This window comes from Lycorma delicatula, chromosome 4 (assembly GCF_047948215.1).
Source record: "Lycorma delicatula isolate Av1 chromosome 4, ASM4794821v1, whole genome shotgun sequence".
In the NCBI taxonomy this organism is placed as follows: Eukaryota; Metazoa; Arthropoda; class Insecta; order Hemiptera; family Fulgoridae; genus Lycorma; species Lycorma delicatula.
Genome location: NC_134458.1, coordinates 39,504,658 through 39,532,343, shown reverse-complemented (window position 1 = coordinate 39,532,343; position 27,686 = coordinate 39,504,658). Strand labels below are relative to the sequence as shown.

At 31.8% G+C, this 27,686-nt stretch overlaps 1 protein-coding gene across 2 annotated transcripts; it reads right to left on the bottom strand.

The window, feature by feature from the left end:
* Nucleotides 1-48: 48 nt before the first annotated feature.
* Nucleotides 49-25,043, bottom strand: LOC142323298 (GATA zinc finger domain-containing protein 1). Of its 2 annotated transcripts, XM_075362763.1 has the most exons (4): nucleotides 24,691-25,041; nucleotides 15,375-15,434; nucleotides 6,500-6,686; nucleotides 49-288 (listed from the first exon to the last, which is right to left on the bottom strand). In XM_075362763.1, exons 1-4 carry the CDS (start codon nucleotides 24,967-24,969, stop codon nucleotides 128-130), a joined length of 687 nt encoding a protein of 228 aa, XP_075218878.1. In that variant the 5' UTR covers nucleotides 24,970-25,041; the 3' UTR covers nucleotides 49-127. The 2 variants fall into 2 exon arrangements, with proteins under 2 accessions (XP_075218878.1, XP_075218879.1); XM_075362764.1 differs by lacking the exon at nucleotides 15,375-15,434 and having other exon boundaries at nucleotides 24,691-25,043.
* Nucleotides 25,044-27,686: the final 2,643 nt, after the last annotated feature.

The window sequence follows — 27,686 nt, the reverse complement described above, 5'->3', positions numbered from 1 at the left end:
TACAAAATATTTCATAAAACATAATTTAAACAAAATAATTACCATCAGTTGAGAATGTTGATTAAAAAATTTAATACAAACAAACATTTTAATAATGGACATAGTTAACTCAATAACCCAAAAAAATTTAATCAAAACTGTTATTTGTTAATATTGTATGTGTCCTAGGTAGACATGATTCATAATTTACTGGTGGATAAGGAGTTGTTTTTGACATGTAGTAATCGGATGGTGCATGCATTATAAATTCAAAGCAATCCATTTTCCGTGGTATATCCTCTTCCACACCTATAAAATAATGAAAACAAAATAAATACATTAAAAATTTATTAAAAAAGAAAATTCATTTCAAGTTTCTAGGATGCAAAACATCCTAGAAACTTTAATAATCGAAATAAATGAATGCTTTTTAATCAAAACTAATATAAAAATTCCAAAACACAATGGAAGATAAATAAATACAAACATTAAAATATGAAATAGATAATAAATACAAACATCCATAATTAAATATTTTATTAATATCATTATAAATTTACAGATTATATTAGGAATTGGCAGGTGTGCTACTCCATGGATAAGAAAAAGAAACTACCCCAGCATTTATCTGATGGATTAAAGGAAACTGCAATAAAACCTTGATAAGAACAGCATCATGTAAAATACAAAATTAATAATAAAAAATAAGTGATTAACGCCATAATAATAGATAAAGATAATAATGAAGCTAATACTATAGATTCTTAATATATAAAATAAGTATAAAACATCACTTACAAGGCATTAATGGAAATTACTTAAGCAGATATTAACAAAGTTTAAAAATATTCAGGTTTTTTGTATTTAAAGACTCATAAAAGATAATAGTTGTTCTGTAAAATAAAATCTTATGCCCTGAGGTAGATAATCCCCACGTCCGGAACACAACATCTATGTTCCACGTCCAGGGCGGCAACAGCTGTACTTTCGTACATTACATATAGCTGGCTAACGGGGTTCCGAGTAAATTCCTCAGTTATGCTTTGTTAAGTTTGACCTGGTTCCAACTTCAGGTCACTAAACGGACTGGATTTTTGGCTACCTGCAGGAAATGGAATAACAAACGATTTTTGAAATGGATTCATACCACTCTTAGAACTGGCGGTGTGGCGGCCAGGGTCAATGTTATTGCAGGTGTAACGGAGACCCTTCCGTTGTCTACATGCCCCCTGCGATGACAAGCATGTAGCAATGGTGCCCATGTATGTCGGTGCATGGGAGCTCTGAAAGCTTCGGTGAGTAGGAGCCTGGAGTCAGTGCAGAGACTGTGCATCCGCTCTCTGCCAGGACATATGCCGGTTCTACCGGAGTACCGGATCGGACCTCCAAGGTTAGTAGCCCTGGAGTGGGGGTGTACCCCGGCGGCTAGCCTTGCTACAGAAGGGATCCACTGTTCATGAATATTGAACAATCAAACGTGGCAGAGGGTGCACGTAAACACCCTCGTTTAGAAACCTCCGATTCGCCGCAAGCGAAGAGGAAAAAAGTAAAGAATCTGATAGGATAAAGAAAGATGCTGATAGAATCAGTAAAGAATTAAAGAAAAGTCTATTTGGCTATAGTGCACCTAAGCCAAGATTTTTAATTATTACAAGGGAGAATGGAAACTTTCAAAAAGTTAGTCCATTCCTTATCGCAAGAGAAGTTACAAATTGTGCTGGTGGTCCTGTCAAGGAAATAAGTAAAACTTTTAATGGATTGCATGTCGAAACCATCAATGACATGCAAAGCCAGAAAGTTTTGGCGTTGAAGAAGATCAGTGAACTTGCGGTTTCTGTCCAACCGCATAGCACACTGAACTCATCCAGAGGAGTTGTTGTTTGTCGCGATCTTCTTAATTGTACAGAAGAAGAAATTGTACAAGAAATGTCGAGTCAGGGAGTAACTCAATGTCGCAGACTTACTATGAGAAGAAATGGTGAGATTCTTCCTTCGGCCTCGCATGTTTTGACATTTAATAGGCCGAATCTTCCTGAAAAGGTACGAGCTGGCATCCATCGGCTTGATGTACGAGCTTTCATCCCACAGCCGATGAGATGTTTTAAGTGTCAACGATTCGGACACACAGCAGCAAGATGTGAAGTGCAGGAAATATGTATATGTGGAGAGAAAACACATGAGGGTGACCCATGTAAAGACCCTCCAACCTGCGTTAACTGTAAAGGGCATCACAATTGTCGTTCAAGAAACTGCCCTACATATAAATTAGAAACAGCAATTCAGGAAGTTAAAACACTTCAGAAGGTAAGCTATCCTGAAGCAAAGAAGATTGTTAATAAGCGTACACCACGACCATCGACTTCTTATGGAGAAGCAGCGGCTGCCCCTTCCACATCTAAAATTAATGTGGAGCAGTTGCTTAACACGATGGCACCAAGTCTTGCGACGATGATTGAAAGAATCATTGATTCAAAGATTGAGTCGACTCATCAGAGAAAACAAAGTAAAGATGAGAAGGCTCATCCCCGGACTGATGCCGTTGACATGAGAGACACACCAGCGCCATTTAAAAAACCAGCTAAATCTGCGATTGTAAAGTCACCAACTTGTGTAAGAATTAAAAATCTTGATTTATCAGACAAAGAGAAACAGATCGCTCCATCGTGTAGTCACAAATCTAAAGAAATTGTGACAAGAAAACCTGAATCTGCAGAAATGGAGGTGCAAGTTATTATAGAAAAAGCACCAGGCGCAGATGAAATAAAACCTGTACCAATAGAGCCTCCAAAAGCGCAAAGATCAGCTTTGGTGAGAGCATCTATTTTAGCTGGACCCAGTACTGCAGTAGAGATAGAGTCCGGCTCATCCGCCACGGAGACATTATCGCACATTAATTTAGATTCTTTAGCAAAGATGCTAACAGCACCAGCGAAAGTTTCATCAACTGATGTCAGCCGAAGAACGTCACTGGCATCCGAAATAGAGGAAGACGATGACATGTCTGAGGCCTCAGATACGCTGTCATCAGAGGTTGAGGCCGTCAGAAGAATGGAGAAACGTAAAAAAGGATGGCCGAAAGGAAAGCCTAGAAAGTAATTTTATTGGATCAGAAGTTATAAGAAAAGTAAAACTTTGATCATTTTTTGACACATGAAAATGTGAAATATTGAACCCTTTTTTTATTTTTTTTTTTGAAATGGGATGGGGCTAATGACCAAAGTAGTCGATGCTCCTAAAAACCTCAAAAAAAAACAAAAATCTTATATTTTAATTAAATGTTGGGGAGATCTTTTAACCGGTCTGTAATTTATAAAAAATGCCAGTGAAAGCATAAGGTTCATTCTCATATACCTAGCCCATTTCTTCCCAACATTGCGTAAATGCAACAGAGCAAAATTATGTATATAATTTTTCTGTGATATGTCACTTTTATTTTGATTTGTGCTGTAATTTTAAAGTATGTGGACATTTTATTGATGTGTTTTAATATTTAAACATATTTCATTTCTTATAATATTTATAAATATTATTTATTTATTTATACATATAAAATATTTATACATATTTCATTTCTTATGTGAACTTGAATAATAATAAAACTAGTGCACTCAGAATCTGCTTTTTTGTTGTAATAAATAAAAGTATATACATTCTTAGAACTGAATTTTTTGTTTTGTCAGTTATTCTTATTATATACAGCTTAATGCAGAGTCATTTCCGACACTCATTTCATGACTGAGGCTTTGAGTTTCTGTGCTTGTGCTTTTCAATGGAATGTACAAGTGTTACATTGGCACAACATTGGGATTTACTGTTAATTGAGATACAGCTGTCATGTGTAGTGCCTTGATCAAAACAAATTGTTGCTGTCATTACCGTAGATATGTTATATACAAATTTCAATTTTATTTACAGTATTTAGATTTTAATGCGTGATAGCTTTTTTATTCTGTACTATAAATTTAGTTATTGGTTTCTAGTGTGTACTTTGTGTTATCACTAAAGTTAGAAGTAATTATTAGCATACCAATATTGACATATTACTTTGACCAGTATATTCTGCTATGAGTTTTCACCAAGAATATTACAGAACAGAGCTGATTATAATACTTGATGAAATCAAGAAAGAGGAAACAGTATGCAGTGTCGATGCAATAATTATACCACCTGATGTCGATGAAAATACGAATTAAGAAAACATTGATGATAACCAAACTGTGATCAACAGTGGCGGTGATCTCATTCCTTTAGATATCGCTAATTCTTTTGAAGTCCGTAGTTCCATTAGTATTGAACTGACTAAACATAAAATGACAAAACAAAAAGTCAAGTAACCTAAACCATGTCCAAATTGGGGAAATTTTTTTTAACTACATCAAAAATTCCAAACGATAGTGAAATAAATAAACTTGTGTAAGAAATAAAAAACCAATATAGTGGTCTAACAGTACTTGAAATATTTAATTCTTTTGATAATGTGTTCCTGCACAAAATTATTGCGTTTTCTATCTCATATGCTTAGGCCATGATATAGATTTGATGAAATTAAAAAGTACATTCATTTATCTGAACACAAAACTAGATAAATCGGAAACATTTTCAAAACTCCGCCCATATTATAATGAACTGAATGTTAAATTTAGCCACTTTGGGGTGTTTTCTCATAAAATTTCAATTGACAAGCAAATGGTCCCTTATTTTGGACGTCATTCAGCAAAAATGTTTATGAGAGGAAAGCCGGTGAAATTTTACATTTTACCAAATTTTTACATAACAGGAAATAAAATTAACCAGATAGAATTTAAATTGCAGTTAGTTTTGTTGTTACCTCAATCAGTGAAAATTGAAGTAACTGACATAAGTGACAGAGATTTACTGTTAGGGTAATGCAGTAAAACAAATTTACCAGATAATGTATGAAACAACAAAATTGACTATATTATAGACAGAAATGAAACTAATGCAAGATGAAGGTGTAAAGTGTGTCATAGTCAAACTGAGTATACTTGTAAGAAATGTCAAGTGTTTTTACATATGGACTGTTTTAAAAAATTTCACAAGGCAGCTGAAAAGTAAAATGTAAAATTACAAATATTACAGAAAATAGGGTGAACTGAAATTATATTATTAATATTTACTATTATTACTATTAATAAAATTATTTTACGTAATCATCAGTCGTATTTTAAAATAAATCGTAATTTATGATCACCTGTATTATATTTTTTTAGTTCCTGTGTTAGGTTTAGTAATTTCTTTATTGTTATGGTTATTATTTCCTTTCTTTTAATTTTTTTACATTTATTTAAATTTTGAAAATCAATTTTGCATGAAACTGCTATCTACAAATAATGAAAATAGAAAATAGCCTATGTAACTACAAATCATTTCCAGAACCTCTCTTACAAAATGGAATAAGAATGAAAGCCTTAAATTAAAAACATCAGGGAAATATTGAAAAATAAAGTTTTCTTTAAAAAATAAAAGTAATAATAAGCAGCAGAAATATTGCCATTGTTAGTATTAAATTGCAATTTTAAAACATTACATTGCATACATACAATACATTATAGTGGTAAAAAAAAATTCAATTTAAAAAATAATATTTCTTTTAAAATTGCTTTAATCTGATTTTTTCAACTGCTAACTGCTTTAATATAATTACATAATAAAATGCAGAATGAACAATTAAAATGGATAAAACTATTAAATGATCTGTATGAAATATTTTATTAATAATTACTTAATAATTATTAATAATTTACTTTTAAAAAGTTGATTTTTCATTGTTGTAAAATACAGACACAGTGAAATCTATTGCAGTGATAGCTTCTCTCAGACATTCATTTCCAGGCAATCAGTATAACTGAGAAAGTAAATAGATTTCAGTATCGATAATTATTTTAATAAACAGAGATGTTAAGAAGCTGATTAACAAAATATTTAAATTAGATTTTTTTTTGTAATAATATCATTTTGTTATCTTTGTAATATTAATCATATTAAAAATTAAAATTTTCTATCATTAAGCAAATATTTTAACATGACTACTTAAATTTGACCACAACCATTAAATTTTTATTAAGGTGAATACCATTATTTTATTCATGTGCTCCAAGTTTTTTTAATGTAATCTTTAATTGTTGCACATCTCTTAAAAATTAAAAGCTTTCAATGCTGAAACTCTGGTAGAAATTTTGTTTCTAAGTTCATTTTTAATTGATACAATCAAAAAAAAGTTCAGTTTTAAGTTAAATTTAGGGCCTTACAGAAAGCTTTATTCAAAGATAAACTGTGAGCATTTTGCAATGATATTTTTAAGGAGGAATATACAAACTTAAAATAGAATTTATTTAGAAGTATTCTGTGGGTATTTCAATTACATTTTTTACCATGAAGAAACAACAAAATAAAACAGAAAAAACAATCTAAGTTTACACCAGTTTTATTCTTTAACTTATAAACATCAAGTTATTTCATGATATTATATTTACCAAAAAGAAAAAGAAAATTACTTTACCTATCATGTAAGTGGCAGCATCAAATCCTTCTTCAGGAGGAGGGCTTCGATCACTAGGAATAAGCCATGTAATTACAGCACTTTTCTCACAATACTGATCAGTAAGAAATCCACGCAACTGGCAATAATATATTTTATCATCAACATCACAAACACTAACAATATCTCCGATTTGAAATAATTGACCCTGCAAACACAAAATACCGTAGTTCACAATCACCTTATATAATTAAAACTATTCAATCAAGATTATAAAGTTGAGTATAATTAGAGATGGGTTTTGACATAAACTGATTATGCAGATAGTAAGAATAAGCAATAACTTTACTTAAAAAAAAGTTTGAATATTTTAGATCTAAAATTTCAAACATAATATTTAAATACTGATATAATAAGATACAATAGATATGATCATATTTTCTCAGCCTCTGTTCCTTCCAATTTTATGTTAGTCTTGCCTCCAATTTGATTGCTTTCAATTTTATGATAGTCTTGCATTATCCTTTGGCCTGTTAAATAAGAAAACAACTGTCCTAATATCTTCAGCACAGCAGAATTCAGCAGACAATAAAGCGCACTGAAGTTTCTGTTCTAGCATTAACAAATTAGGGGCAGAATGAGCAAACTTTTTTTCAAATCTAAGATCTTATACACTATCTCTATTAATTTCTTCTAACATCAGATCAAGTTTGATCTATGACCTGAAAATTTTAGATCAGCTCTACCAATTTTTATACTCAAGAAGCTGAAGAAAACCCTGTCTCTGTCCATTGTCTTCTGCAGATTTTCTTTGAACTGTTTGTCACTCAAACACAGTTTTTCTGTATAAATGTTCTTTAATGTATGCAATTTTAAACATTTCAGACATATTTTGGTAGCATTTTTCCAAAATTTACACCAAATTTAACAACTGTTCTTTCTTCCATTTTTAAAAGCAAACAAAAATAAAGCAAACAAACCTCACCACAACAACTGTAACAACTCTCAAATGCATAAACCAGAAAGGCTGAAATTTGTGCAACCTGTAAAAGAAAATTCTCTCTAACCAGTACCATCGACCCCCATAAGATAGGAGCAATAATATGGCAGTAACAGTGTCAGTCAGGGAACATAATGTACTTATGTTTTCTGGGTTGAAGTGTCATATTTCTCAATGTTACAAAAAAGTCTGAACAAAACTGTATGTTTAAAACCAGAACTGAGAAGACTGGCAAAATACACTAAGTTCATGCAAAATTTTAACTGCTAATAATGCCATTAACTATCTAATACTTACTCTCAAATATCAGCTCTTTTTCTGAGAAATATATAGACTAACTCCTTAAATTATGAAGTTCTAAAGAATTAAAGTTAGATTTCTCTAAATTACCAAAGAACACAAATTATCATAAATATGTATTTTTCAAACATATTATTGCCTTATGTGTTGTTAAGATTGAACTTATAAAAATGTTTACCAAACAAATAAAATGAAGTAAGGTAAGTAATCCTAGCTTATCACTAAAAGAGCTTTCATACCCTAAGGCTTATCATCAGTTAGTAAAAAATCTTTTGTCACATATAAAACATCTTATATATTGATAGATATGCCACAATGTAATTATCTTAAATTTAAATATATCCTGTTAATTAAATAATTACCAGTAATGCCAATTTACTATTTTCAAATGTACCATTTTAAATTAACTTCCTATTTTTAAAAAATATCTTGTTTAAATGTCTGTTGACTGATCACCAAATGTTTACGTTTGAATTTATAAACATAATATTTTTCTAAGTTTCTAATTTTTTTAAATTATGACAGGATTTAAAAATTACTTTCTAAATCTGTGATGCAATGCTCATTATTAATAAGATGTTCTGTGACTTTTGAATTAATTTTTTTTTCAATTCTTATATTTTTATTGATTTTATACTCTCATTTGTTCTAAAACTCAACTAAATGATCTATTATTAGATATTTTACTGATGAACTTTAGGGCTCAAAAGCAATTTTAGTACTAAGGTAAGACCATTTAACTTCATTTATATGTTCATAAGAAATTTGGTCAGTGTAACATATATAGAGCGTACGGGCTAAAGGAATCCAAAAGTAACAGCTTATATTACAAGAACCAGTAATATAATTTAATTTTTTTTTTTTTAATAAACGTAACAACTCACCAAATTTTAATTATGTTAGTCAAGTTCAATGTGTGCACCTTTTGTAACTCGTCCCCTGGCAACCCACCCACCCTGATACCGCTAGTGTAGCATTTCATCAGGAAGGGAGTACTATGCCCTCACACTCAGTCACACACCACAGACAGCCATCATTCGTCCACACACATGAAAGAAAACAAAGAACTAACAGGCAGCAACCTCACCATTCATGCACAACATCCAACATCATAGCAGTGGAGAACATCCACAAGCCACACACACAACACAACACAGCAATTCATAGCAGACACTTCCATCCAAATCAAGCAAACACACACAGGCATACCTACATCATACCATCAAGACATCATCAGATGCACAAGCAGAGTGCTCATGGCCTCATTGCAGCCAGGCAACCCCCACACATATGGGGAGCCCCCTAGTCACTCAGCCGACGGGCTGAGCGACTAGGGCACTGGTGAGGGTGAGGGCCTGACACCATACGATTCAGTCGGCCATAGTACAAACAACGGAGACAGCATCTAGGGCAGACCTGCCCCTGCAGAAGCCATACTGATTAGCAGATAAACCGCCTGCCTCATCCACTGCACTTGTCAGTCTCTTCTGAATCGTTCTTTTGAATAATTTTGCCAAGGTGTCTGTCATGGCTAATGGTTTAAAGGTGATGGGAGGTTGGGATCCTTCCCTGGCTTACGGATCAGTAAGCTCTGTCTGCGCCACATCTCAGGAAATACACTCTTCCTGAGAAAGGAGTTACAAACCTCCGCAGTCTCCGGTGCGGCCTGAGCTGCCGCCCTCACCACCAGGTTCGGGAAAAGGCCTGGTCCAGGAGCCTTGTCAGTGGCGATATGCAGTGCTGCATCAATGATCCCATCCCTCGTGGAAAGTGGAAGAGGCTCCACAAAGCCCCTGTCAAGAGGTGGGAGCACATCCCCACGGGGGAAGAGGCCTTATATAATGCGCCTGATCTTGACAGCATCTCGAGTGGTGGGTATTCTGTGCTCAGATAATCTAATTTTTGCAGGTGTTTAGGATCATTTATTTTTTGATTTTCTTGTCAATAATTATTTGATGTTTATTTTTTAATTAAGTTTAAGTTTTAAATCATCCAAATGTCAAGTCTTTCTTTGGTACACACAACTTTTAATACATTCCCAAACAGAAAAGTCCAAAGGAGTAACATCTGGAGATCTAGGTGACCATGCAGTTGGATCTCCTCATCCGATCCAACATCCAGGGAAACACCTCAATAAAAGTATGGTGGAGCACCAGTTTGTTGGAAACTGAAGCCTGCAGAAATCTGAGGAACAGCAAAGTTCTCAATCATGTCGAGATATGTGTGTCCTGTCACAATGGACTTCATGAAAAAAAACAGACCAATGATGTCACTTTTGTGCAGTCCTAACCAGGGGTTGACTTTCTGTGTCCCTTTCATTTTCAATTACTGTAGGGGGTTTTCAGTAACCCTAATTCAACAATTGTGTCTGTTAACTTTATAATTAACTTTAATATTTACATTTTGTTATTTTTGGGACATAATATATTTCTTTCATATATACATATACGAGGGACGATCAGAAAGTAAGTTACACCCTCTCTATGAAACAAATACATATTTATAAGACAATTATTTCTTTTTCAATAAAAGAAATATTGTTTTAAAAAACTACATATGTTTATCTATTTTTTGACATAATCACCAAGTTTTTCTATACACTTTTCATACTTTATCACCAAGTTTTTCAATTCCACTCACATAAAAATTTCATCCAATTTCCTTCAACCATTTAAGGACCACTTCCTTCAGTTCATCATCATTAGCGAAATGCTCCCCTCCCAGGTCTTGCTTGAGAGGACCAAACAGGTGGTAGTTGCAAATGGTTGCAGGGCTGTAAGGCAAATGAGACCACACTTCCCACTTGAATCATTGCAGTAACTCCTTTGACACATGAGCTGAATGAGGAGTAGCGTTGTTATGAAGAAAAATGACCCCATTGCTCAATCTTCTAGATCTTCGATCTTTAATGGTTTTATGCTATTTTTTTAAAGTCTCACAGTAAGATTCAGCATTGACTGTTGTTCCTCAGGGCACATATTCACTGTAAACAACTCCTTCAGAAGTGAAAAAGACTGTCAGCATAACCTTTCGAACATGTGGGGTTGTTTTAACTTTTTTTTTGGCTGCGGTGAATTTTTGTGTCTCCATTCATGTGATGCTCGTTTAGTCTCAGGAGTGTAATGAAGCACCCAGCTCTCATCCCCTGTGATGATTTGCTTCAAAAACTGTGGACCAGTCCTGGAATAATGTTGAAAAAAAAAAGAGCAGATGCAAAACTTAGATATTTGTGGTTGTTGGTCAATAGATGTGGCACCCATCGTGTACATATCTTACAGTAACCAAACTGATCATGAATAATCGCAAACACACTACATAACTGATGTTTAGTTTACTTGTAATCTCTAATTTTAATGAGTCGGTTACTCAAGATATTTCATTTACCCGTTCCGTGTTACCCGTTGAGTTTTCAGTTGAAGGACGCCCAGCACGCAGTTCGTCACTCACATTTGTTCTTCCGTTTCTGAACATTTGACACCATTTTGTGATCATGAGGCAAGACATTGCATTCTCACCATATACCTCAACAATTTAGCAATGAATTTCACAACAACTGTAATTTTTTGCCCACAAAAATCGGACTACTGAATGCACTTCTATTCTGGACGAAACACCTAGAGTCACACATACACTACACTTGATGACACTACACACATGCTGAATGTTGTACAGAATTGCTGCTGGGGAAGCATGAAGACAACACAACCAGTGCTGCCACCACAAGTCATTAATATATTCCTTTCAGTTCAAGAACATGGCAAGGATGTAACTCATTCTTTGATCCACCTCTCGTATATACATATATTAATACAGGTATTTTTCTTAAAAAAATATGAAATAGTACTACTCTCAGAAAGAACTGTGAAAACACTGACCAAAGGAAAGGATATTAAAAAAAATGTTTCACACTAATTATAGGGTTACCGTAACTAGAAATCATACATAGGTATCTGAAATCAATCAACTTTATTAAATTTAATCACATACCTTTTGATACAACCAATGTGTGATTTACACACAGAAAGTCTCAAAGAGACTTTAAAACATCATTGATATAATCATCACGGATCTGCTTCTTGCTTTTGCCATCTGTAGCAAGATATCTACCTTTAAGATACCAAAAATTGACATACATAGCTGGGTTGAATAATTTCAGAGGAGGTCCTCTCAGTTTAAGGAAAATCAGATTGGTGACAGTCATCATATGAAGGGACTTAATCAAATAACATGAAGTTCGTTAGAGAAAATATTCTCTCACATTCACTTGTAAATACTAGAATGCTGTTAACAATGGTAATCAAGGGAAGTAGACATGATGGACATTTCTTTTCTGTTAAGTAGTTTTAAGATTCTTGAATTATTTTTCTCTCTAGAAGTCGAAAACATTAACATAAATCTTGCCTTTTACTCTCTCCAAAAGTTTTGGGAGGGCTGTCTGACCAGGAAGAAGATCCAGTACTTTAGTCCACCTAGGAATATCATTGTCTTCATTGCTTAAGCCTGTTTTCCATTCGCTACCTTAAGCTTTCATAAAATGTGACTGGGTCAATGCAGCCACAATACATCTGTTGTTTTTCCCACTTTAGAGACTGACAGTTCTGAATTTTAATTCTTCTTTGCTTTAAGAGCTTGAGAGTAGAAAGTTCCTGTACTTACTTTCCTGTGTTCAAATACAGATAACTGGTTTTATTTTTTTAGTATCTTCATGGAGCATTAGGTCATGTGCCTGCAGCTTTGGATTAAGATCAGGCAGCTCTTACAGTGAATCACACATTAATGCCAAATCCAAAATTAAATCAGGATTAGTCATTTTCATTTTCCGTAGAAGACCATCATACATTTTCTTCTCACTGCTGTCTTTTGTTTCATTAGCATGAGTGAAATGTAAAACTAGTGTTTTATATAATTTTTCCACACATCTGAAACTAGAGGCAACCCACTGGGTACTCAGATCTCTGGCAATTTCCAGTATTTGGGACTCAAGTTCTTCTGCATGGTTTCTTCATTCCCTGTCATTTCTTGGTGACTGATGTTACAAGATATACAATCAATTCAGAAAAAATGTAAAATGACTGATTTGTGAAGGCAAGTCTTTCTTGAATATATCTCCCACTGACAGTTGCAGTTTGTGGTTGGAACAGTTAACTGGCTGATTGTAATGCTCTCTTCTAGGAGGAGGAAAACCTTGCAATTTGCTTCAATTATTCTTTTTATTATACTAGCTTTCAATTCTGGTTTCAGTGTGATTTATTATGTTTACTCAAGCAAACCTGAAATGCAGAATCCAGCCCATGATAAGTCCATTGAATTCTTGTACATCAATTTCTAATTCAAAGCTGTGTAAAGCTTAGTTTTTTGGCAACTTTATAAACTGTACTAAAAATATTAGCTGTTACAGATTTTTCACACTCTAAGACTTCCATATAAACATTTTCAAAAATTTTTCTTTTCCAAAAACCCTTTGCACTCCAACATTTGCTAAAGTATCCCCACAGCTCTTATGGCCTGCAATGCATCCAATTGTCATACCAATGACAGCACACACCCTCAAACAAATCGAAGTCTACTGACAGAACACCATGGCCTGCGGTGTTGGATCCAGGAGTGCAATAGGTTAAAAGCACATTGAGATGAATTTTCTCTATGATTAAACAGTTTCTTATGAAGAGATGTCATTTGATCAGCTTTACTTTCTCCGAAGCAATACACTGAAACAGTCTACAAAATATTTATGTCTTATTTAATTCTTTCTGGCCCTAGTTTCCCCAACTATAGAAGCTCTACAACCCAATTTTTTTGGTTTTTCATGATTAACCACTTGTTTCTTCCACAAAAATTCTTTTTGTTTGCATGTCTAACAGTCAAGGAGGTCACTTACACTTACAAAACAAGAGATACATGGTGGAGGTTTATATGGCGACAGGAACCTTGAAATGAAGTTCTTCTTTCTGAATGTTCACCACTAAACACTATATCTTTTCCACAAACATCTTTGGAAAACTTCAACTTTTCATCTGAGGGGGGTGAAAAGAACTGAGTTATTTATTTATTCATTCTGATTCTACTAGCACTTAACTTACACCACAAACTTAAACTCTTGAACACATGTATACAACATAGCTGAAAGCGTCACTAATATAAACTACATAAATAAAGTAAAAGTAAATAGGTGAATTTGTAAATATGCTAGTGCGTTTATCTCTCTTATAACAAAATATTTAAAAATAATTTTTTTTTCTGCAGGCAATGACAGTTCAATGGTATGCACTGTAGAGTGTTCCCATGGAAACTTACCCTTGTATGTATATATATATATATATATGTGTGTGTGTGTGTGTGTGTGTGTGTGTGTGTGTGTGTGTGTGTGTGTGTGTGTGTGTGTGTGTATACACTACTAACTTCAAGATTATAAAACAGTAACAATTTATAAATTCTAAATTTTTAAAAACCAATTGATTTATGTAATTACAGAACTGAATACCAACTGAAGATGCACGATCCTGTGAAATCGATTCTTAATTTGGTAAGTCTAACTTATTTGTTTACTGTGTTTCAGTTGTTTAAGCTTCATTTATCATTCATATTGTTTATATATATATATATAAACAATATAAATGACCTAGACAATGATATATATATATATATATATATATATGGAAGAGTGAAATTGATAAAGATGAAAAACAGACAACAGAAAAACAAAAATAACAAAGATACAAAATTAAAAATTATTCAATTTTCACAGGATTATTTAGTAATTATTTAGATAACTTTTACCATTATTTACTTAGTTTACAAATCTTAACTTACAAAAAAAAATATTCTGAGAATGATCACTAATCACTAGCCATTGAAAGCACAAAGTGTTTATTGGGTTGTTAAAAAAAGACCTATGCAAGTAATAAATAGTTAAACTTGTAATAAGTTCTGATATAACGATGCAGAAAATAAGTTTAATTATAATTATTATCCACAATATAGTTTATATATTAACTGTACGTTTCTTAAGTGCAATAACAATTGTAGATGACCTGACACGTCTTAAGTCACTTCCAAAACTGACATAGCCTTCTTTAAGTATAAAATGCATTTCATGCCAGGCTTACAAGAGAAAGTAAGGAGTGCTGGTTTCCTATTGCCTTCTTCACTAAGAAAAATATATAGTTTCATATCATCAAGCCAAGCCCACAAAAATGCAAATGATATCCAGCCCTAAAAATGATACTTAGTTTCATTTGGTTAACCATAAGGACTGGCTGTTTAATGATAATTACTTTGAGAGAAAGCCACTCTGCTTGGTGACTTCAGTACCTCAGGTTTACACTTATGTGCACTGCTTCAACTAGCAAGTGTGTACATACGAATGCATTTTCTGCTATTAAAAGTTGTTAAATCTTGACAATGTCTGAAAAAAATTGTATAATTTTTATTACAGGTAGTAAATAAATGAGTAAAAGCTGGTAAATATTTGCAATATATCTAACATATTTATATGGTATTAGGTGTAAACAGTAAATACTTAATATTCTTTTCAGACACAAAAAATACTAAGCTTGTGCAGAAGAAAACTGTAAATATATTAAAATAAATTCCAACCTTATAATATAAAGAATTACTAGAAACCACTGTTGCAACTGCTGCTGGAGCTTTCATACACTGAAATGAAAAAGCAGATATAGAAATTATAAAAAAAAATCTATTTCAACACCATATCTAAGCTAAATTTTAAAAAAATATACGAGGGTGGTTCGGAATGTAACCTCCATTTGGCTATAAATAAAAAACCTCCATAGATAAAAATATTTTATTATATACAACTTAAAACTACAGCTTTAAACTATTTTTCAACATAGTCACCATTTAAATTCAAACATTTATCATAGCCTTTCACTAATTTACAAATACCTTCTTCATAAAATTCAGCAGCCTGGGTACCTAGCCAACACGCATTTTGAAGTTTGTCATCATCAATGAAGTGCTGCGATGCAAGCCATTCGACACAAGTTTACTGTGAAATGTTGAAGAAATAGCCATTCAGAACAAACGTCACAGTATGAGTAAACTGTCAGCCGTGTTGTTTTTTTTAATGACAATGCTCGTTTTCATAGTACTCGAAGATCTTAAGAACTTCTGAATCAATTCCAATGGAACATTTTTGATCATCCCCCTTACAACCCGGACTTGGCACAGAGAGATTTTCATCTCTTCACTCACATGAAGAAATGGCTTGTGTTACAGCACTTTCATGATGACGACGATCTTCAAAATGCTGTGAAAGGTTGGCTAGATTATGGTTGGCTGGCTGTTATCCAGACGGCAGAATTTTATGAAGGTAAATTAGTAAAACGCTATGACAATGCTCAAATTTAAATGGCAACTATGCTGAAAAATAGTAAAAAGCTGTAGTTTTAAGTTGTATACAATAAAATATTTTTGTCTATGCAGGTTTTTTATTTATAGCAAAACGGAGACTACTTTACGAACCGCCCTCGTATATTGCATTATTTATTTAAGTTTATCAATTAAAGCAGAATAATAAGTTTTGAGAAAAAATGAAAAACTAATAAACTTACACAAAAAAATAATAAACAGTAACTCAAGTAAATGAACTCAAACAATTTTTTATAAGAGATTAATATTTTCCAACTTCATTTTTTACATTTTATTATGATATTACATTTTATTTTTATTATGATCACATGAATTTTAACACACAATTAAATTTACATACAGATTTAACACATGGTTTTTTTCCAGAAGATAAAATAGACGAAACTATAGGTAAAGATATGCCAGACCCTTACCAAGAATTAACCACACAAGATAATGATTTAGAAACCAGTGTGCAAACCATTATAATAACTAGTTGGCTAGTACGATGTAAAATATCCGATTATGTTACCAGGTACATAATATTATCAATAATGGTAGTATTATAAAATGAAATATGTTATTAGGAACTACAAACAGGAGATTAAGAAACAGCAACATGAAGGTAATCACTGCTAAAAACAGTATGGTTAAGAACAGAAAAGAGGTGCAAAAGAATTAATGAGAATAATTGAAAAGAAATAACTAGTATGTATGAGTTATATCCATATTTTTGGGAAAGTTCATGAAAAAAAAAAAATATATATATATCCTGTTGAAAACATCTGGGTGTTCTGTATATGTTCACATCTACCATATCAGATGTATAGTTTCTATTTGACAACCATTTCAATAATATTATTTTGTTAATGACTTTATTTTTATAATCAAGGATCAACAATTTTCTAGCAAACAATTCTGAGTCAAAATTTTATATGAAAAATGAAATTAAGTGTTCTGAAATGATGGAAATTTTGAAAAAGCTTTGGACAAGTATGTAGTAGCATGTAACTTACAAATTGTACAACACTTCCAGGCTAGTAGGAAGACTGAACATGTCTTCTCAAGGGGATGACATAAACAGGTGAATAATGGCATACTTTTTTTAAATATATGAAAAATAATATAACTTTTTTATAAAACCTGACATAGAGAAAAATTACCTAGACCTCATTTCATAGATACGAAAATATCCCAACAATGAGGAAAACTCAGAGAAATACTGAATGCAAATACACCAATAAGAAAAACAGAAAACCACAACGATGAGGGAAAACAGAGACAGAACTGTTAGATTTTGGAACAAGAGTATGTCAATACTGTTACATATCAGATATTGTTCAACATATAAACTTCAGCAATTGTTAACTATGAAGCCAAATATTAATAAAGATATATATAAGGCTGCAAAACAAAGTGTAAAAATTTGCTTATGTTAGTCATTTAGGTTATGAAAAAAAATAATACGCAAGGTACAATAAATGAATAAGAAATAAAGACTGACATAGATCATGATGAAACGTAGCAATAAATATGAAAATTAATTAATTTTAGTTGTGACACTTCCTGATTAATAGACGAGAATAATTCTTTTAGAACTCAACTCAATAGTTCATTGTTGTAGATCCTGCTTAGAGCAAGTATGTAACTGGAAGATAGTCCCAAAGGATTCTCAACAAATAATTAGGAAGTGAGTGAAAGCAACTATGCAACTATCTTGGTAACTCAGAAACAAGAGTTTTAAGAACTGGTGATCTACAAATTATGAATATGTTATATGAGTAATCAAATGAGCAACAGAAACAAACATGCATCCAGGAGTATATTAATAGAATGAAGACATGCTATAACAAGAGATATAATATATGCTAAGTAGTAAAGTGGAACTAAATCAAAAAAAAAAAAAAAAAAAAAAAAAATAGTCAAACTATTTTATTGCACTGCATAATATTTATCAAATATTTTAAAGGGAAAGAAATGAAGTCACATAGAAAGTGAATGAGAAGAATAAGCGTATGGAAAAGTAAGATGCAAAATAATTTTTGTACAAATAAATGAAAAGAAAGGACATCTTGACTCAGAGGATAAATTTAGTCAACTGCATTACACAACAAGAGAGGGTTTTTAATACCAGTACTGGAAAGATGAACAAGGTGAACAAAAACAAGGATATCAAAAAATAAAACTAAACACATTTTAAAAGCAAATGAGAATAATTGAAAAAGTAAATGGTATGAAGCACAATACAATGGTGACATCAGAGAGCTCCCTTAAAGCTGCATATCTGATGATAAAGATGTAAAATAAAGTATGTATGTTTGTAACTATGTTAAAAAATAGAAATTAAATATGCTGAATGATGGACAAATGAGATAGCAATGAACATTCAATCCTTCAGATATTTATGAAGTATGGCTTACTGCATAAAATTTAGAAAATGTAGAAAGAATACAATATATAGGTATTATGTTTACAGGTATTATTCCTACCATCCACTACCTCAGTTCAGAAAAACCTACCTCACTGATATTTCTCAACTAGAAAGAGACTGAACTAAAAAATTATTATCAAGGATTGGAACAAAGATGATTATCAAGATCTGTTGTGATTACAAGAAACAAATGTGAAATTTAAGCATAGGTGTATAAAGAGGAGGGCAGCTAGATGGAAAAAACTTCCCCTTCCAAGATGGAAAAAACTTTAAATATATACATAAATAACAAATTTTTGAAAAAATTACAATGAAACAACATTTTAAAAGAAACTAATTACAAAGTAGAGACACTCACACCTTATGCGAGAAGATTTAAGAACTTCTGTTAACAGTGGTGCCATCTTACTTGTGGCAACAATAGTTTTCTAGGTTTTCTAGACTACTCTTCACGTTTCATTTCGCGATACAACAGGAATATCCTAGAAGCTTTTTACCAAGAACATTTTTTTATAAGTAGCCTACAGTGATGTTTATTATATACTTTTAATTAACTTGTAATATGTACTGAAATTTACATAAGCGCAGCTCTTGCTTTAAAAGTATTTAACTTAAAATTTGTTATTCATCATTTTATGATTATTCTTCGCTTGCAAGTGTTATACCAGTAAGGATTCTTTTGTATCTTTCAACATAAAATAGAATTTCATATTTAATTATGTGACACTACAATCAGGAAACACATCATCAGAAGGGTTAAAAAGCTTGTGTTTACAGCATTTTTCCTGACGAAACCATGGATATTTCTGGCAAAGAAAAGCTGTCTATGGGATTACATTTCTTCGATGAAAAGGCCAAAGAAATTGAAGAAGAATTTTTAGGCTTTGTAGAGCTTGAAGGACCTAATGCCGTGAGTACTGCCAAAGCCAATGAAGATTTTGTGACAAACTTAAGCCTAGACCCTCACAAGTGTGTGAGGTTAGGCTTTGACAGATGTTTCACCATGTCTGGTAAAGCAGGAGGTGTGCAGGCGATCATGAGACAAAAGTACAAAAAAGCCTTCTACTTCCATTGTTCTTCTCACAAGCTTAATCTTGTCGTGAACGACTTAAACGTTATCCCAGAAATTCAAAACTGCGTTGGAACTATCAAGGAGATAGTCACATTTTTTTGTGAGTCTGTTTTACGAAGAAAGCTTATTGCTAGCATTCCCAAATTGTGTGAGACTAGGTGGTCAGAGAAATACAAGAGCAACCATGTTTTTAAGGATCACTTCGTTGATATTGTGTTTATGTCAGAATAGTAGTTATATCTCTTTATTAGAAACTTGGTCACCAAGACATTTTCTGCCCACACCATGCATTCATTTCCTTCCCCTTAATGTTCTTCACTCTTGTTCGATCCACAACCACCACTCTACTCTCTGTCTAAATTGGCACACCATTATTATATAAAATTCATTAAGGTTTCTATGTGGGCTCAATGTGACAGCTTTTGTTGTATTATACCACTTGTCAGAAATAAATTAATGGTTTTATCCTCTCAATAGCCTTACTTTTCCATACATTTCTCTGATGACCTAAATACTAGAATTTTAAAACCCATCTAAACATTATTCAATGAACAAGCTTTGTCCTAATTAGGTACTTACCACAAAATGCCATAATTCTTGTTTTTTGAGTAAATATTTTTTTGAGAAATTTTAATTTACAATTTCTAAACGTATTTATTATTAGCTTACAATACAAGTAATTATAAGCAATCTTCTGAGGCTGATACAGTAACCTGATTATAAGCAAAATATGGAATAGTTATTAGCTATTATCACTTGTGAAAAAATACAATGCTCATCCACTTATGAGTAGCTTTATCATCAAAATAAAAATTAAATTAAAGGGGCAACAATGGACAACCTACCACACAGCCTGATAAATTAAAGATGATTTTCATTTCTTTTATCATGTGAGCAGAATCTCACTATCAAACTAATTTACATTCACATACAAAACCAGTAAGAGGACTTGTAACAGTATAACTTATATGATGATTAACTATGCTGAGCTTGTATAAGTAATTGTAGCTTAATAATGTCGTGATAAGAAAATGGGAAATTAAAACCAAAACTAAAATGAATCCACAGATTAGTACTTCTGCACAATAGGCATAACCATACGTGTAGGTTGCTACACATACTTTTAGCACTTGCAATCAATTTTTATAAAATTACTGTTTAATAATTACAACTTTTATAAAATATTTTTTATAAAAGCTAAACATCAAAAATTTTTTTTTCAAAAAAACTTTACATAATTTTGATAAAATTATATGTCTAGGGTTATTTACAACTTGAACGTCTTGAACAAAAGATTTTTCATCAGCAGGCAATTTTCAAAAGAAATAATTAGAAATAGTTTTTCAATAAAAAGCAGCCTACATTTTGAAGGTGTCATTTTAGAAAAATTAATCAGAGGGACTAAAGTTATACTTACTGACACACATCTACTCTCTGTAAAGTAACAAGGCAGGTCCTTATCTCTTGAAGCTAATGTTTTATTTTTAACTGACTATTTCAGGGAAATTTCATTTGGTGATCTCAAGATTATAAAGTATTTTTAACTATTATGACTAAAAAATATAAGATCAAAGGATGATAAATATTAGTTGGGGTGGAATATTAAGAAATAATACCCTTCAACACTAGCCAACAAATCAGCAAATCAGCTGTGTTTTTGATAGATGTGGTATATTTAAATATATTATTTTCTTGAAGGACATGAAATGTCTTTCTTAACAAATTTATTTCATTCATTAATGTTTGGTTATTCATTAATTAAGTAAGAATAGCATTTTTATCCTCATGGAATATAATTATAAATTTTTGCAATTATGATTTAATGTAAAAAATCATCCTAAGAAAACTAATATTACACAGTTGAAAATATATACAGTTTCCAATGTAAAATCATGCGTTATATTCTATACATACTGTAAACATACCTTTCACTTTTTCATGTAAAAATGATAAGCATTTATTTATTTGTCATTTTGCCAATGTAACAATTATAAACTTTCCTGTTTATTTACTTAATTGACTATTTAAAAGTACCATATAACCTACATCAAATTCAGTTTCTGATGTGGGCAATAATATAATAACAGTAATATAGTAAGTTTAAAATAAGCATCTAATCAAGATTAAATCGTGTAACTTTTATCAAATTAAATTTCTGATAACTCTGCTAATATTCAACAAAATAAAATTTCAATACCATCAAATTATTCATTGAAATGAATGAGATGAATTATTCATCTTTTGAGATGAAATGATTGAGATGAATTATTCATCTTTATACTTGTAAATAACTTGTTAAAAATAATTCACAGTGAAAAGTACACAATATATATATATATATATATATATATATATATATGCAGCAAATACATAACATTAAATAAACAAACGGGTTCAGAAATTTTGAGTTAACCTCTAATGGCCTGAAAAAAACCTCTGGTAGCCTGAAGGGAATCATTTATTCTGTGTTTTTGCACATTTTCAGGCCTTTTATTAAACGTACTGAAAACTTTTAAATTTTTGGATAAGAAATCCAGGACAGTTATGCATTTTACCTATCTTTCCTAAATTTGTTGAACTGCTATTGAGAATTTATAACACAATGGTAGAACTTTCTGTAACACAAGAAGTTGCATAAGAGACATGAGAAAAATTAATGAAAGATATGAAAGTAATTCCAAAAACATGTTTATTAAGAAACCATGGACATCAGAATAAAAATAACAAAACTACAGAAGATCCACTAAGGAGAATGAAGAGCAGAGGACAGAAAACACAGAAAAATGGCAGTACAAAAGCTAACAAGAAATGAGAGAGATAAAAATAAAACATAACTTGTCACATTTTATTGAATAAAACTAAATATCAATGAAGACTACAGGTAAAGAAAATAATAAAACTTTAGAAGTAGAAAGTCAAAAATGAAGAGAAAAAGGAGCGTACATAAGTCTGTTTAAAAAGTTTCCAATTCTATTTATTTTTGGGGAAAGCAGCTGGGTTAAAGAGATGGGTCTCAGCACAGTGCTGTAATTAACCTTGCTGCACTAATTTTATTATTTCAAGTATTGACACTTAACTCAGTCATGGTTCTGAAATTTTCAAACAAATCATATTATCATCTCATGCATGACAACAAAATATGTTGGACTATCATACTACATAAGTTTTGAGGAAATTTAAAGACATACAAGCTGAAATGATATGGAAGACTCAAGACTAAAGCTATTAAGTTTACAAAAATAAAAGAACAATATGACCATTTCTGAAGTGATGACCTCAAAAGAAAGTGAAAAAAATTCTATGATAACTGGTGAACAATGAAACCACATAATATGGGCGATTACACTACAAGTACGAGAAAATAACCGAGACTCTGTTAGTAGCTAGAGCCCAATTTTTATTTAATATGACTGTAACTCAATCCACTCAATTAAAAATTTTACATGTTTGTTAAGTACTTTTAATAAAACAAAAAAAAAACACAAGTGTAATTCTGAGCACTTGATCAAATTCAATTTTGTTCATACTTTAATTACCATAGTAGATATGCTTAGGATCAGGAAAACACAATAAAGCAGTGGGTGACCAGGAAGGTCAAAAGTGGTGCCATGTTATCTAGTCAATTACCTATCAGTTGTGTGAGTTATCGAGACCTGTTCAGATGCTAATCTTTTCTGTGGAGAGAGGTTAGGAATAAATTACCAAGGTATTACAATACTTAACACCGTTTCATAGGACAATTGGCCAAATTTATGTTTAAATGGAAATATAGTCGCTACGGATAATCACCTTATGAATAGCGCCATCAGTCATCTTCATCAGCTGACTCCAAGTCCAACTCTGATGAATATTAAGATTAGTTATGGTTTATCAATCTCTCTCTACAAAACTTTAACCTTAACTCTAACTCAAACTTTAACCCTAACGTTTTTCTACAGAATGGATTAGCTTCTGAACAGGTCAAAATAACTCACAAAACTGATTGCTAATTGGCTACAGTATGATTACTGCAGCGCAGAACTTGACCTTGCACAGGTCCCCTGCTGTCCATGCTTGCTTTCCAATATTTAGATCTTGTGTTTTCCTGATCCTTAGTATATATATTATAGTATATTAAAGTATGAAAAAAATTGCAGTGTCAAGTAATTGTCAGAATTACCCAAAAAATAATTTTTTACAATGTTAAACGGTAACTTCAAATTATTTTATTACTGAGGAACTCTTAACATAATTTTATTAAAATCTTTCAATAGATATGGTTAAATTTTCATAATGTTTTTTTATTAAATCTATTTTCAATATTTTATAAAAAAACTGGTTATATATTTCTTAATCTGATATTTACTCATTTGGTGAATTTATCCAATAACACAATTTAATTCAAATAAGTATTTATTATAAAATACTGAAATGTTATCCTTTTAGAGTTCTTCAGTAATTCCAGGTGATTAATGTCACCAGCTTTGTTTTTTAAGGGTTTTTGATTTTTAAGGGTTCTTTTCACATGTAAATTTACTATATACATAGATATAACACTCAAAATCTGTAACTTCTAATTTTTTTATTTATTTTAATAACCATTTAGCATAGATATTTCTTTATTACTAAGGTATATAAAGGTCAAAATTTTGAACATGATTACCAATTCAGCATGTCAAAGAACAAAAGTAGGTCTAATAAAAGAATTTTTCGCTATTTAGAACAGAATCTACTGTATATTAAAATATCACTACTGCATTTCGCATAAATAAAATGGATTACAGTAATTATAGTGGAATTTCAAAACTAGGAAGTGAGAAAACAGCAGTAAGACAACTATCAGCAGGTAATGCTGACTGCAGCCTCGTTGATAGATAATTGTATTGTGGCTGTAAGTAAATGGATTTGGCAAAAAATGAAAAATTTAGTACACCACTAAATAATTTTAACTTATCCAACGAAAAAAGTAATGATTATATAGGCTGACTGATAGCAGAAACCCCTTCTTTTTAAATTCAGACAAGTAAAATGTAGCAATACGAAAAATAAAGTGAACTTACATTTTTTTTGAAAATAGCCCGTCTACCTTTCCCCTTTTTAGGTACTACATACGAACACCGTGCTTTTGTATTGCCAGATGCACGTGTGCTCCTTCTAGTAGCAATTTTTGGTCCGTTCTCCTCATGTTTATTTTTTTCTTGTTCCAATTCTTTAAATCCATGTCCTGCGTTTAATCCATCAAAACAATCAATGCAAGTCGCAGTACCATCTTCGCCCCGATTCCAATAAATGCTTTCTGTTTTTGAACATTTTGAGCAAATAGGTTGTATGACCGACATGCTAAAATGCAAAACTTAAAGCAGTCTGTAAACAATTTAGGTTAAATTAAACAAGCTACCGAAATGTGATTGGCGGTTCAAGATTTAACCCATCTGAACGTCTCGCCTAAAGCGCAAATATATTTATTTGTTCTTATATCTTTATTTTCCTAAACGAAGTGTCACATGAGTGACTTACCAGGAGATTACATTTTACTTCATAGATTTTTTTTAAATATCGGAAATTTTGTTTGTTTTAATTGATATTTTTAAAAACTATGATTATGTCTGGGTTATTATTTTGCAGAAGAATTTCTGGAAATCGATTTATCATCTTCAGTTTTAATAAGGAATGGTCATGTAGCTTTCTTAGTCGAGTGTAATATTCTAATTTTAATGCATATTTATGCTTAAATTTATTATTTTCATCTTATAAAACGAATAATTGGGGCTTTGAAGTACTATTATAATTTTGCAAATGATTACTATGTAACTTTTCTAGTAAGTAAAAATTATTGCATCCATAATTGAGAAAAAAATTACAACAAACAATCGATAGTAGAAAAAACTATTTACTCCCTTACTCATTTAACTCTTTCCCGGTCAGATTTTTTCAACTCATTATGATGTAAAGACATACTTAAAGTCCATTATTTAAGCAAAATTAAATTTTGCTCTGCTGCTACAATATAGGAACATTTTATAAACCAATATTATAAAATTATCATTTATAAACCAAACAATGTAGTATTTACTTGTCTAATTACAATTGCTTTAAAAATCTGAAGGTCAGGCATATGTTAAAGTGACCTGCTCTGGGATTGGGCATATTGATACCAAGAACTAGTTTTTATTTTTTAGCAGTGGGATGTTGTTTGTGGGGTAATACCACAACGAATTCATATAATTATTTTTGAAAGAATTAACTGCATTCTTCCCAACCTCTCACAAGATAGAAAAGTAAGTTAAGTGCTTGAGGATAGCAGTAAAATAGTTACAACTTTGAAGAAGATAAATCCTAAATTTTTATAAATCTATTTACAATATTAAAGATGTGAATGAAAAATGAAAATCTAGTCAAAAGTAATATCTTACTCATGAATTTCATTTAATCTCTAACTCAGTACCTGAAATAAAATAATTTTTTATAAATAAGATATGATAAATTACAAATGTAACACTGTAGCATTTTTTAAATTAAATGTAAACCTTATATAAAAACGACGTAAAATAGTTTTTGGTGATAACACTTTTCTTCATTAAACTAGTTGGACAGTATAAAAAGTGTAATCTTTATAAGTCTTTTTATCATTTATGAGCCCACTACAATAAGTGGGTGTTAGGGAATAACAACACTCAACCCTTTTTATTACTGGTCTTTACAATTTACTACTTTCATATTCATATCTTTAACGTTGGTATACTATTATACAGAGTAATTTTTAGTCCTGTTACCAAATTGTTAATGTCTGGTAATTTTTTTCTAAGAAAGGGAAATTTTGTTTTGTGACACGAAATTGGTAGCACTACTCAACCGGTATAGATACGGCAGTGTGAGTTGATTCTCCTTGAGTTGTGTAATATTTTGTGCCGTTTCCGGTCGTGTTACGAACAGAATGTCTTTTACCATAGAACAATGAGTTTTCATTCTTGAACAATATTTTGCTACGAAATCGTACACGAGTGTAAAAGAATCATTTCAGATTAAATTTGTTGGTGTTCCTCCGCCAGAAAAAATGTCAATTTCTAGGCTAGCAAACCGATTTCAAGAGACAGGTAGTGTTTGCGACAGAAAATTTAGTGGTCGACCAACTCGCTTGACAGATGACGTTGTAGAGAATGTGAAAACAAGATTGCTCAATAATTATCCACGGAAAAGTTTACGAAAACTTTCCACGCAAGTCGGTTTGTCATATTCGAGTGTTCAGAAAGCTGCTAAAAAATTGAAATTGTATCCGTATCGCATACGATTAGTCCAAGAGCTTCAACCTCCAGATTTAAACAAGCGATTGCAATATTGCCGTTGATTTAGTTCTCTCGTAAATAATAACGGATCGAATTTTTAAACACAGTGTTCTTTAGTAATGAAGCTAGGATCCATCTCGTTGGTTATGTGAACAGTCAAAACTGTCGAATTTGTGTGGTTGAAAATCCTAACGCTTTACAAGACAAATCTTTGCATCCTGAAAAAATTGGTGTGTGGTGTGAGACATCTCGTCATCGTATTCTTCGAACAGACAGTAAATGGTGAAGTATACATGAATATTTTGCGCCAATTTGTGTCCCTCCTGGAACCTCAAGAACAATATTGCTGTTTCAGGAAGACGGCGCTACATGCCACACGTCTCGAGAAACCATGGATTTTCTGCAAGAGTTCTTTGATGATCGAATAATAAGCAAGGGCTTACGGCCTCCAAGGTCCCCATACCTCACATCTCCTGACTACTTTTTGTGGGGCTATATTAAGTCCGAGGCCTTCAAAATCAATCCTTACACTATTGATGAACTTAAAGTCAATATTACAGACTTAATCACGAATATTTCCAATGCAACTCTTAAAAAGGTTTCTGCTAATATGCTGAAAAGAGTCCGTGCGTGTATAACCGCAAGGGGTGGGTGTTTTGAGCATATTCTTTAACAATTATGTAAGTAATAAATTTTTATTAAATTTCTTTTGTAAGTAACAAATACATTTTTTTATTCCACCTAAATTTCCCTTTTTTAAATTACATTTAAAA